Here is a 14,423-nt window from a genome sequence, read left to right on the forward strand (position 1 = left end):
GTCAAGGGCTCGCGAGGCGTCTGTAAGGCAGTCCGCGTCGCTATGGAAGAGGCGCGGTCGGTCTTCTGTTACTTTCCCTTCTCATCTGCAGGGCAAGAAGAAACCGGCAGCTGTTTACCATATCACAGATTTGCCCAAACAAGTTCTCTGCGGAGTCTTGCAACGCAGATTGCCCAGCAAGAAGTTTAAATATTGCAAACAAGGTTTTAATGCTGATTAGTCATACCCTTCCGCCTACACTATATTTGTGGATTTGGGGTTATTTAGAAAAATCAAATCTTCCATTTCAAAACTTTACCGGGATCTTGAAAAATACACAGTGTAGCTTTCGTCCTTTTGTATCGCACGTTCTTCAGATCTTTATAGAAAAATCCTACACTGATTCACATAAAACTCAAGAAATAATTTGCCCCATGAGATCACCAAGGTTCAATCCAGAAGAGTTCAAAATAAGAAAGAGGCATATAATTAGCATCACCACCGCATAAATAGTAAAGCAAAAGTTTGAAAAGAAAGAACTGTGTCAGAATCTGAATACATTTATTAACTATTAACTTACATTCAGCCTTTTTAAATCATAAAACTAGTGACCCTTGCTTTCACAGAGGTGTGTAATTGCCCTGTCTTGTTCATGATTCTTTACAGTGGTATAGATTTAATTGCCTTCCATTTTTGAGGCCTTTGTCTTGTGTTTTCCCTTATTAAGAAGAAAATAAAACTTGCAATTTGTTTTTGGCTTGGAACTGCTAGAAATTGTCTCAGCGAAGTACATTACAGATGCAGGCTATAAGTCCTAAATACCATGATGTTAGTGTCACTGAATTCCATAGAATTTATTTTTGAGTAAACATGGTAATAAGCACACTTAATTTTCTATAATAGGGAAAACACTTTTCAAGTAGGTTTTAATACCCATCCCTCTACTTGGCCAAGAAAATGCTTCCTTGCCTGTCCCTGTATTGCTCCGGAATGGTATAAAAACTGCATCTTCACGATACAATAAATGTTAAGATTAGTGCTTCTCAAACTTTCCTTCATTACCCAAAACTACTTATCACAAAGTCATTATTTAAATTCCTGAGTTGTGATTGGGTAATTATGTTATATTCCAAAGAAAATTTTTTAAAGGTAATTTTAGTGTGTTAATAACCTTTTCAAGAAATTATTGGAAAGAAGTCCCAGGAGTACAAGTGACTGACATATAATGATTAATTTTAGTCTTCTGGTACAACATTTAACACAGTGTTTCCCAAACCTGGGTAAATATCCCAAAATTGTGAACTTTGGGTAATTTACTTTGAGTAATTTATCACAATTTTGGGTAATTTACTCAGGTTTGGGAAACACTGTGTTAAATGTTGTATCAGAAGACTAAAATTAATCATTATATGTCAGTCACTTGTACTCCTGGGACTTCTTTCCAATAATTTCTTGAAAAGGTTATTAACATACTAAAATTACCTACTTTGCTCTGGGCTTACAATGGCAATAAAACTGGGTGATCTTTTTCTGAAAAACCGAAAACTGAATGCACAAAATGCTAATTGTGGAGATACCTATTTAAAATTAGATTGAAATATCTACAGTTAACAAAAACATTAAGAGATCTATATAAAGAGGGGAATTCTAAATTGTTCTGCTTGCAAAAGTCCAAAGGAACACGGTGCACTCTTTTAGACTAACAAAAGGATAATTTTTTGTGAGCTGCAGCTTCCTTCTTTCTATTGATTGCATTGGAAACAATCCCGGAAAAATTCACTACAGTATCTAGGTTGGTGGAAACGTATTTTTAAGGTTACCACACTGTTTCAAAAGAGATGGCTTTCTGTTAATTTATCCAGTCTGTTTTACATTTCAGCCTGCCCGATATCAATTTAAGACTGCTGGAAGCAGTTTGTAAAAGATCAAATGGAAGCTGCTGAGCAATTTACTGTCTCAGTAAAAGCACAAATGCATAACTGCAAAAGCTCCTTTGCCAATAATATACAGGATTGATTGTGGCAAAGTGGATACATTTTAAACAATCATTCGGTTTTTCCAACGGAGAATGAAACCATTTCCTTTCCTTTTTTTTTTCTTTTCCTTTTTGCTGTGTGTCGACGGTCTACGCGTCGGACGACTGGTGGGAACGAAATGTGCAGGTCGCTGTTGTCTCATTTAATAGAGTCCCCCAGAGAAAACGGAAGCAGAAACGACCGAGATGTAGTCTAACTATGCAATTAGGGAAAATGGCCTTCAGAAGTGTCAGGCTGATTTATGAGCAGTAGATAGAAAAAAATTACCGACGTGTTTACAATTAAAAGAATAAAACCCGAGTCTTCTTTTTGGAGAACTGACGGATTCAGCCGGCCTCTGATTGACTAGCGCGATAAAATGATCCATCATCTACAGTAGTTAAGTAGGCAGGTAGGCGGGCAGTTGATAATCCTGAAGTTGACTGGGGAGAGAATTTCGTAACATGACTTCTGCAATAGAGGAAAAGGAGCTACAAGAGAGACTGAGAGAAGCTGCTGCTTTGGGGGATATTGAGGAAGTTCGGCGATTGGTGGATTTTGGAGCGAGTGTGAACTCTCAGAATGAAGTCAACGGCTGGTAAGTATTTGACCAGTAATTACCTGACAAGTTTCCCGTTCATGTCTTTTAAAACATTATTTTATGGTAATCTTGCTCCAAAAAACACATTTCGGAAGTATTTTCATCCAATTCGTTTCAGTTGTTAACAGTAAATTAATTTTTTTTTATTATTGCTCAGTTTTGCCATGTTAAACATGCATAACTTGTTGAAAAAAACGATTAAGCCTTTTGCTGGTTTATAAACTTGGCATGTTATATTTAAATATTGTTTTAATTTATTCTATTTAAATTGGTTTCTTACATTTGGTTGTAATCCTATATTACCATATTAGAATAATAGATTGTTGTTGATAATAGGTTGTTGTTGTTGTTATTATTTAAGAGTTATATGTAAGATCCAATCATTTATATATTTTCATTGTTATGGAAAACTATGAAGTAATTGTTAGAAATTTTAAAATATATTTTCAGGTTTATTTTATTGCTCTTAAAATTATTTTCGAGTTTTTTAGACGTGCCTGATATGTTTCAGATCTAGATTTACAAAACTAATCTTAACTTTAAAAGATAAATCTGTTAGGATTTCTGTTGTTAGGTTTTGTGGGTGAATCTGATATTCTGTTGATTTTAATAATATCTTGATGCTAGAAAATGTGAAGATAATATATTCTATTTTTGCTATTCTATATTCGGTCGGTGTGTCTTTTATATAATTAATACATTGCATTTATTGTGACAGTTTTGTAATGTAATAGGAGCCTTGGTAGTACAGGGGTTTAAGGCACCCTGTTATTAAGCTGATTAAGACCAGCTGCCTGCAATTCTGCAGGGTTCGAATCTCGCCAAAGGCTCAAGGTTGACTCAGCCTTCCATCCTTTCTAAGGTAGGTGAAATGAGGACCCAGTTGTGGGGGCAATAAGCTGACTTTGTATAAATATACAAAAGGATGAAGGCTATTGCTGAGCACATTGTAAGCCGCCCTGAGTCTTCGGAGAAGGGCGGCATATAAATCAAATTAAAAAATATATATATATATATATGGAGAGCTGATTTCAGAATGTTCTGTGTTAGTAATATATTGCCAAATAGCTGTGGAAAAGGAAGGAACAAATAACAAGGAGATTTGTATATGTTACAAAATATTCCGAGATAATTTTGATTACATCAAAAGTGTTGGAAAACTTTATGATAGATTAAGTAATTCTTTATAAATTGATTATGTGCTGTCAAATCAACTTTTAGCAACTGAATCGATATTCTTCCAGGACGATCTGTTCCCAACTTGGTCCTTTAAATGTTCCAACCTGCCACTGCAATCAAGTTCATCCATCTTGCTGCTAATCATCTTCATTTATATCATTATTACCTAGAGTTCCTTAAAATGAGATCCTTGCACAATAGTTCTGATATGAAATTGTTAATAATTTAACAATAAGGATAACACTGCAAATTCCTTACAAAACACATAATTAGTTAGACATTTATGGTTTTATCTAGTGTTTTATAAAAGTTGATGTAAATTTTTGGTAGTCTCAAAGGAAACCCTATTGCTATGAAACAGTAGCTTTATATTTGAAACTTTTTATATACAATGCTCTTAGCTTATATTTTACCATTTTCTTGCTGAATAACAAAAAAACCCTTTAAATACAGTAATGGTAAACAAGAAAGAGGGTTAAGTTTTGATCAGACATAATTGCATTCAAATACCTGTTTGTCTAGCAAGTTCACTTCCTGGCTGTCATTTAGCACTATTATCTTAATTTTGTTGAATTGAATATATGTGGTATAGCTTCCAGAGAGACAAAGGGTACACATGATTCAGAAAGAAATAATTTTTCAGGATAACATGGTGATAATATTAGAGAAGACATTCTGTTGTGTCTCAGCTCAGTGATTCCATTCCACCAGCTACATCAGCCAGATATTGCATAATTACTTGTGCTCTCTGAGCTTGGTTGTATGTATGCAGAGCTTTTAGCAACCAACTAGATAGCATCATCTGTGCAACTGAGTGTGGGTTTGCTCTCTGTTTATACGCAGTAGCTTGCTCTGCCAGTTTTGGTGGGGGTGTGGTTTTCTGTTTGGTAGTTCTTTGATCAGAGTATTCTTTTCTGCTTGCTTGTTTGTCTGGTGTTAATTTCTGCTTATGTAGGCATTGGCTGCTGAAGAAGGTGTGTTCCAGTTTTTTTCTTAGCCATTTTATTGTTTCTTTTGAATGATATGTAAATATGGTTGTTTTGTTTTGGATTTAGCTTGATGTAGGATGCCCACAATTTCCTCAAAGGCCACCTGTCAAAAGAAGAACAGTAGCAGAAGAAAAGCAATGGACCTCTCTGCTCACTCGTCTATGTACACACAAAAATACACAAACCTGATATACCTCTTTGTCCAGGTGTATTGTTACAAGGCTCCCCAACATACACCATAGCCAAAGAACTTACTAAAGAGCTTAGACATCCTACAGTGGGGAACAGATATTCTATTAATTCCTCACTAAAGTGCCTCCAGAAAACCAAAAACTTAAAAATAGAAGTTGAAGTTATATTTTTTATGTCATAGCACTCTTTACACCCATAGATCCAGAATTAGGGAAAATATCCTTGGCAGCACTACTACACAACACACCTGATCTAGCCAAATACAATAAGATTTAAATATCTAGAATCATGGACCTCACTACTTAAATTTCAGTTTGATAGACAAATATAACAACGAATAGAATAGAATAGAATTTTTTATTGGCCAAGTGTGATTGGACACACAAGGAATTTGTCTTGGTGCATACGCTCTCGGAGTACATAAAAGAAAAGATACATTCATCAAGAATCATAAGGTACAACACTTAATGATAGCCATAGGGTACAAATAAGCAATCAGGAAATAATATCAATATCAATCGTAAGGATACAAGCAACAAAGTTGCAGTCATACAGTCATAAGTGGAAGGAGAAGGGTGATGGGAACGATGAGAAGATTAATAATAGTGCAGACTTAGTAAATAGTTTGACAGTGTTGAGGGAATTATAAATCAGACGAACACCCATGTAATCACCACTCTCAGGACTTATAGCCGGGACTGTAATTCAGCATCTAGAAACTCTAGCACTCTCACACCTACAACCAAAAGTATGGATTTGGTATGTAGACAACACCTTTGTCATATTATAAAGGAACAGCTAGAGAAGACACATGAAACATCTTTAGAGGAATAAAATTCAGAAGGGAAGAAGAAAACAATAATACTGTGCCCTTTCTGGATATTGTCATCAGCAGAGTAAAAAGGGCAAATTAGAAATGCAAGGCTATCAAAAACAATCCACACTCACCAAATGCTCCATTACAAAAAGTAACAGCCAAATTTCCTACAGGGGGAGCTGTGTAAGAACATTATTTAAATTAGTACAAATGTACTACAGCACCCAGAACATCAAAAAAAAAAAAAAAAAAAAAAAAAAAGGAAACAGACCCCGAACAAATCTTCCAACAAAATGGATACCCCAACTACTTTTATCAAAAAGTGCCTGACCACTCAACCTGCTATAATGCAATTAACACCAACTATGAAAAGGATAACACTACAATACATCAAGAGCAGATCAGAAACAATCAAAATAGTATTAGAACAACAAGGCAAACTACTATCTGTACTGTGTACAGGATGCAAAACTCACAGACACTAGCACTGATGATATTCCCTGGTTGGGTAATGAAAAGTCTGCAAGCAAACAACTAAGCTCAGAGAGCACCAAGAACCCCACAATCCAGTTCTGAGTCACAGATGTTTTCTTCCACTAGTCTTTGGTGGAGGCTGATTGAAAGGGAGCAAAGTTGCTGGAGGGATTATTGCGTCAGACTGACAGAAATTGTAATTATCTTTAGTCCTTTTGTTTCCAAACTATTGTCTAGCTGAAGTAGCATCTGTGTCTACCAGTAAGGTACTGGTTTTCATGGAAGAACTCTAAATCCAAATAATTTTAGAAAAAAGATTAAGGAAAGAGAATGCTGAAAGTCATTCATTTTACTTTAAAACATTTTGAAATAAGACCAACGTATGTATTAGCAGTTAGCTCAAACATTGAGGATTTAAATTGGCAAAGGGAATTTCCCCTAGCAGTATAACATTTTGCTATCCAACGTAATTTGAGATTGTTGAACTGAGAATGATTGATTTGCTGTGAGGAAGATATCTATTCTGAAAACAAATTGCATTCTAATAAGTGAGTTTTATTGGTAAAATATAACTTTACAAGTGAAAGTTTCACATTGTGAACAGAACTACCGTAACTCTTTGATTGGTCAAAATAAAAACAAACCTTCTGGGGTGAAGTGTGCTTTTAATCTTCATTTGGGGTGGGATGAAAATGAGGTGTGTGTGCCTCAGATATTGGAAAACGTAAAATATATTATTCTTGCTACTTGAAGACCTAAGCTGAAAGCATGACATTTCTAGCACTGTCTTTTTGTTTTCTGAGAGGTGTCCAGTAGATGTCACTATAAGGATATCTAAATTGTGACACAATTGCTTAGTGGAAGGGAAGTGGTAGTCCTTCCCTTTTCCCTTAATAAAACTTCTCAATAAGTCTGTATCTTTTTCTTGTACAGGACTTGCTTACACTGGGCCTGTAAACGAAACCATGCCCAGGTCGTGGCATACCTTCTAGAGGCTGGCGCAGATAAAGACATTCTCACTGTTAAAGAAGAAAAAGCATTCCAGTTAACATCCAAAAGGGAAATTAGGAAGATGCTGGGAGGTAAAATATAATTTGACAGGTCTAATATATTATAGAAAATTAGAATGCTAAGGAAGTGGTTTGAATCTCTATTGAAACCCTAAGTGATCTCTTGGGGTCTTTTTATTTTGTGATCTTGAATTAGAATTATTAGTAATGTGGCTACAGGTAGTCCTCAACTTACAATAATTCATTTACTGATTCTTGTAAGTTACAATGGGATGGGAAAAAGTAACTTGTGACCATTGTAGCCTCCCCACTACCACATTATCAAAATTCGGATGTTCGGCAACTGATACGTATTTCTGATGAGGTGATGTGATCACCTTTTGTTACCTTCTGATAAGCAAAGTCAACGGGGAAGCCAGATTCACTTAACAATGGTGTTAACTGCAATTCATGTAATTGTGGCAAGAAAGGTTGAAAAATGGAGCAAAATTCACTTAACTGTCTTGCTTAGCAATGGAAATTTCAGGCTCAGTTGTGGTCGTAAGTCAAGGACTTCCTATATTTGAACCTTTCAAATGTTTAATAAAAGAATCAGACTGCTGAATTTTAATTTGCTGAAAATGAAGCCCTGTATTACATACAAATATATTACATACTATGTGTGCTGTATATTTAATACCTATTTTCTCAAAAGGGTTTGATTATATCGTAACCTTTGTTGCTAAACATAAATAACTACATATATTTTTATGTACATATTGTAACCAAACCTTTTTTTTTTCCTTCCTTAGTGGAAGATGATGATGAGCTTTTGGATGTGAAGAAAGACTTGCCAATTATCCCAAATTATTTATCTAACCCGCCTTTTCCTTATGTGTATAACTCCATGAGTAACAGCACTACCAGCACATCAACTTCCTCTTTGAATGGAAGACTTTCTCCTCCTTTACAAAAACACAACATGGACACTCCAATATCTTTGTCTCCAGTACAAACATCTGGCACGTCAGTATTGCAACATGGAAAGGCTTCTGTAGGATGTGATGGAGACGTGACAAAGGCAATTGCTATAGAATGCCTGGAGCCCGTTGTTCAGAATGGCCATGCTCATCAGCTCTCTGTTCCTCCAAGCAGGACACACTGTTCCCCAGCTGGATCTATACAACCAGAAACCCAGCAACCCAGTGGCCCTTACACGGGAGCTGTCCCAACATTTCAGCCGTTCTTCTTTACTGGAGCAATTCCCTTCAGTAATATGCAAGGTAACACTTATGTAGAAAAATTGTATGGTTTCCAGACAATTTAAGTACAGGCATCATTATCACAATTTCACAAAACTGTAGAAATTTTTTTTTTCTTCATTTAGAACTTTTGTTGCTGTTGTAATCAGGGTAAGAAGATCTTTTAGGTAACTGTGAGTAAAATCCAGTAGAGTTTCTGGTTCCTTTTTTTTGGTGACACGCTGAGAAAACATTCACTTCGAAATCATTCATCTATTCATACATTGATCTGAATGTGCGTGACAGGCAAGAAGATTGTGATGCGCACAACTTCTAATTCTGATTTTTGCGTATATTCACATGATGCTTGAAAGAGCTTAGAAAGTAAAAAAAAACTTAGTATGTGAGCTCTGTTTGTATGATTGGGAACCCGTTGAACAGGCCAACGTGAGCAGAATCTGTCATTCAGATTTTTTTCAGGGGTTATATTAAATGCACATGGAAATCGATCACAGGCTCCACCTCAGAACATCTTTTTCCTGGGATACTACTAGCTCAAGTGTGTGTATGTGTGTCCACAGAGTGATATGGCTACTTTAGATTTACAGAACATCTCTTTTGTTAGATCAGCAGCTCTATATAAGAGGGCTGTGGGAAACATTTAAAAGAAATGCTGCATAACACATTTAAGTATTAATAAGTACTTCTCTTCAAAGAGGATCTATATTGTTTTTGCAAGGCTAGCCTGGTTGCTTTGAAATGTATATATGGTTGGTGCACAGGAAACCAGCTGCTTAGTGTTGCGAAATATTTTTTTCAGACACTTTGCCTAGCACTTTAATGTAATCTTCTTTTAGCATGAGATGTCACTCTTCAGCTTCATATCAGAATTGGTTCTGGACCTCTCAAATTAATCAGAGTCTATTTATGGTGTGCTATTTATTCTATTTTATTGCTTTTGTCATTTCAATGCATGTCCCTGATTTTTGGTCAAAAAAATAAGCCATACTTTAAAAAAAAATGCTGGATGCATTCCTGATAGAAGGTAGAAATAAATTTGGTTATATTTATTTAAAGTTTATTTTTTCATTTACCTGCTACAAAAGGTCATAGCAGCTACTGTGAGGAGCTCCCTTTATTTTATTCCTATAATAGCAATTCTGGGAGGCAGTTTGGACTGAGAGGGAGTGATTAATTTCCAAGTCATCCATTGAATATACATCACTAAGGGTGATTTGAACCTGGGCCTTCCCAGTCACAATCAGATTCTTTAATTGCTGCACCACAGCAATTTATTTATGAATTGGATCCCATAGCAGAAAGGAAAAAAGGAATCCAGCTTACTGCTTTTAAATATACTTAATCTAAAATCTGCTCCCAACAGGTAGCCAGGGACAAAGGGGAGAAATAGAAAATATTTTAGCTTACTTTTTTTTTATTGTGCTACAAGATTTACAATAATTTAAAACATTTAAAAATGTAATATTAAAATCCAGGTTTCTTTACAAAAATTATACAAGCAATACAATCTCATAAAAAGCTAGTACTGAAAAAAGTTTGAGTTAAAATTCAATCTCTTTGGGAAGTTCATTCTAAAGTCTGAGCACGAATGTGACATGATTTTTGTTATCGAAGATAAGCCACTTGTACTATTGTGTATTTGATAGATAAGATCTTAGTATTAAATGCTGTTCATTTAAGATAGCTATCATCCTTTGTAGGAACTCAATTTTCAGGGCTTTTAATAAAACATTTATGGCCAACTTCTAAATTGAAGACTGTCAAGGTGCCAATGATTCATTGCAGTGATTTTCCATTTCTCCAAAGAGCAAAGCTCACAAGTCTTTATTACTGTTGTTTAAATTTGAGTCACATTTCTGAAGTGCAACCTTTTTTTATACACTAAGAACAGAGTTAGAAAACTGCTACATGTCTAACTACTACTAATTACTGGATACTAACGACAGTCTTTCTATTTGTGTATTTTAATTAGAATTGGTACTTAAGGTCAGAATTCAAAATCGTACCCTGAAGGAGAATGACTTCATTGAAATTGAATTGGATCGACAAGAATTGACGTACAAAGAACTGCTTAGGGTGAGCTGCTGTGAATTGGGGGTTAACCCTGAACATGTGGAGAAAATCAGGAAGCTTCCAAATACAGTGTTAAGAAAGGTACTTTGTTTTATTTCAGCTATTTATGAGTGGCTTGGAGAATTTATGACTTTCTAAGTCAAATCCAGCAGATATGCATTTTGGTCTGTTTAGTGTTTCACAACTGCCTTGCTTTAGAAATCTCAAGAGGATTGCACAAACCTAGGAGCATTTGGCTAGTCTAGCCAAAACGTCTAGCTGGGGGGGGGGGCTGGGGGGCTGCATTTCACTTAGTGAATCTCATTTGGCAGCCTTTGTTATATATTTAAGGGCTACATTAAATATATATGTGAGTCTGAATGTATGAATCGGTACAGCGATTTCATTCCTCCTTTATGTGAGGGGAAATCTCTCTGAATTATTTATTTATTAAGATCTTTTCAATAATATAAGTGCAAGTAGACCTCCACTTATGACCACAGTTGGGCCCAGAATTTGATTGTTGAGTGAAAGGGTTGTTAAATAGGATCCTACATGATCACTTTGCTCAGCAACCACAATCGTGACTTTCCCAGTTGTGGTCATTAAGTGACCATGCAGGTTGTTAAACAGAGTGCGCAGGAGAGAGCCCCAGCCTCCCGGGCATGGTGAAGGGGGAAGAGGACCTAGGCCTCCAATCACACCTGAGAGATCTGGGCTCTCCTTGCTCACAGGGGAATGATCATAGCAATAGCAACAGCACTTAGACTTACATACCGCTTCACAGTGCTTTACAGCCCTCTCTAAATGGTTTACAGAGTTAGCATATTGCCCCCAACAATCTGGGTCCTCATTTTACTGACCCCGGAAGGCTGAGTCAACCTTGAGCCTGGTGAGATTCGAATTGCCAAATTGCAGGCAGCCAGCAGTCAGCAGAAGTAGCCTGCAGTACTGCATGCTAACCACTGAACCACCACGGATCATGAGAAGTTCATGAGGGTGAAGACAATGGCATTTGCTCAGATGCTAGGAAATGTTAGTTTTCTGAGCTTTTCAAACTATAGCATTTGCTGACATTTTGCCTTCTAGTGAATGCCAGAATTCTGAGCATTCGGAGTGAAACACATTCACTAGCATTTTTGACAGATTTAAGATCAGTTCTTTCATTGGGATGAAGGGTGAGGAAATTGCAGTCTGCTGGAGGAATGGACCTCAAATCTGACAAAAATGCTGGTGAAATGCCATTGTTTTGGAAGGCTAGTGCTTTGGTGAATGCTCTCGCCTCTGCACCTCCAGAAGAGAAAATGCTAGTGAACCCCAGCATTCTGAGTCTTCCAGAATAATGGCATTAGCTAGCATTTTCACCAGATCTGAGCTCTGTTCCTCCAGTGCATGAGAATATATCCTCTCCCTGCACAGAGGCGTGTTAATCCTTTGGCATTCCACTGTTCCTTATGCTCACAACTTTCCCTGCCGGCTTCCCCAATGATTTTCTGGGGAAGCTGGCAGAGAAGATTGCAAATGACAATCACATGATTGCAGGCCACTTGACAACTGGTCCTAAATGTGAATAGGTTGCCAAACACCCAAACTGTGGTTTGTGACGGAAAGGAGGGCCTGGCGTGACATTTTGCAATAGCTAGAAGTGTTACAAGCTGTGGAGCACCCATTCTGAATGCTTTTATGGACAGAAAACCACCTGTTCTGATGCTGGTATGATTGTGAATGGTCATTAAACAACTGGTTGTAAGTCATGAACTACTTGTATAGGACTGCTCTATTGGTCTTTTTGTCAGTCTCACAATAGATAACACTGCACTTTGTCATTACAAGGAGCCTAAAGTTGAATTTTATAGATAGTTGCTGCTATGGAAAACAAATCAGTATTTCAAAGATTGCCTAATTAATTGCATGTAGTGAGGCATTTCCTACACAGAAATGGATTAATTAAATACCAATGTAATGGATTACTCATGAACCTAATTTCTTCTTTAGTGATCACTGGCCACTTTGGAGTTCATAATGTTTGGTGATAATGCCAAATGTCACTGTCCAAAAGACTGTGATACACATTGAACCTCAGTTTATAAAGTCTAGAAATGGAATTCTCCCATAAAAGTGACTAAAAGCTGAAAGATTGGGATGCAGTCTCAGTAAACATTCCTTTTTTTATGAGTGGATTTGTTAAGCATCAATATTACATTCTTTTTCTCTGCTCAAGCTCTGTTTTATTTTCAATGAACTCTGTAAGGGATTTGTGCAGCGAAATGCTGCAACCTGTGGGCATGAAAATTCTGGGCAATTATTCCCAGACTGACATGTGCAAATGCTGAAAAATTCGCAGACATGGGAGAAATATTGTCATGTGAATAATAATGTTTGTTCTGTATTGTCCTTTACTCAGTGCAGACTAAGCTGTATACAATGCACCCACCTTTTAAAGAAATGTTGTCCTTCAGCAGTATCTGGAGTTATTGTACATGATGATACTTACAGTACAGGGCTCTTTTTAGATTTTGCAAGCATCTACTTCCAGATAAAGCTCATAACTTGTAAGAACAACATATCAAAGAGCTGAAACTGAGCCCCAAAGGCATTCACGATAACTAGTGCATATCTGCATAACTATCCTTTTTTGGTTACGTTCTAATGCTTTACCACCAAAATCTTGCTTCACTTATTTCTTTCGAACTTTAAGCTTATACCATAGGTTAAGTTTGCCATTTGTTTGACTCCAAATTAATTTCGCTGAAAACTTCCCAGAAATTCATTTAATCCCAACTAAGTTTTTCATATTGATCTCAGGAGGATCTAAGTGTAAATTCCTGAAGACCTAATCTTTCTATTTATAAAGAACCTAAACTTATCACAAAAACTGCACATATACTAAAAATTGGAAAAATCTAGTTCGCAGACTTGCAAAAGGAGAAGGGGACAGAAAGAAGAAAGCAACAAGCAATGTTTTTCTAATTACTTAATATTGTTCTAGATCAGTTGTTACCTGTGGTCCGTGGAGCTCTGGGGAGCTGCAATGTTGTCACAGGAGGTCCGCGAAGGCCTGAAGAAATGTATGATTTCAATCTTAAGTCTTGGGGGTCCATGGCCATGGTCCTTGAGCACCAAAAGTATTTAAAGGGAGTTGTTGAAGCAAAGATTGATAACCACTGTTCTAGATTGCTGCACTCCAACAAGACTCCCAGAGATTTATAGTTTTCCAATTAAAATAAAGTTTAAACCTCTTTAATTATACATAGAAGTATAATTAAAAATCTAATTAAGAACTGTGGAATTTAAAGAATTTAAAGAGGGGCAAAATGTCTGTTCCAGCCAAGCAGTTCATGGAAAAAATGGTCAAATGTTTTGGTACTGTATGCCTTGTGGTGACTATAGGCATTGCTTCTAATTTTCTTTGTTTATTTCTTTAAGGACAAAGACATCTCAAGGCTTCAAGATTTCCAAGAACTGGAGCTTGTCCTAATGATGAGTGATAATGACTTTATGTTTAAAAATGCAGCACCAGCACTGACCGAAAGGCCTTGTTATAACAAGAAAGCATCAAAACTAACTTACTAAATATTGAATTAAAAGTTTCATTCTAGTATTTAACTATTAAACCTAGAACGCTCTAAGGGCTATATCATTAACTTCTACTGTACCGTGGAAAGTATAATTAAACGACTGAACATATATCTTTGAAAACAAGATCAGTTGAAACAATTGGACTTGTTTTTAATTTAATATGCTAAAGGTGATGATATCATACTTGCATTTCATAAACTGACAAGTGGAATACCCTAACCCATGAATGACCTTTCTTAAAAGGAAATTGTTTCTTCTTGGAGTACAACAAAATAAAAGTTCTCAGGGAAATAAA

The 14,423-nt window shown here is 36.3% G+C and overlaps 1 protein-coding gene across 3 annotated transcripts; it reads left to right on the forward strand.

The window, feature by feature from the left end:
* Positions 1–3: 3 nt before the first annotated feature.
* Positions 4–14,423, forward strand: ANKRD40 (ankyrin repeat domain 40). 3 transcript variants are annotated; one of them, XM_034412990.3, is made up of 6 exons: positions 28–2,592; positions 7,180–7,328; positions 8,048–8,518; positions 10,470–10,651; positions 13,539–13,617; positions 13,976–14,175. In XM_034412990.3, coding segments are annotated over exons 1-6 (1,017 nt in total). In that variant the 5' UTR covers positions 28–2,458; the 3' UTR covers positions 13,978–14,175. The 3 variants fall into 3 exon arrangements, with proteins under 3 accessions (XP_034268880.2, XP_034268881.2, XP_087743270.1); XM_034412989.3 differs by lacking the exon at positions 13,539–13,617 and having other exon boundaries at positions 4–2,592; positions 13,976–14,423; XM_087887144.1 differs by lacking the exons at positions 7,180–7,328; positions 13,539–13,617 and having other exon boundaries at positions 2,218–2,592; positions 13,976–14,423.

This window comes from Pantherophis guttatus, chromosome 2 (assembly GCF_059756535.1).
Source record: "Pantherophis guttatus breed Tessera chromosome 2, ASM5975653v1, whole genome shotgun sequence".
NCBI lineage: Eukaryota > Metazoa > Chordata > Lepidosauria > Squamata > Colubridae > Pantherophis > Pantherophis guttatus.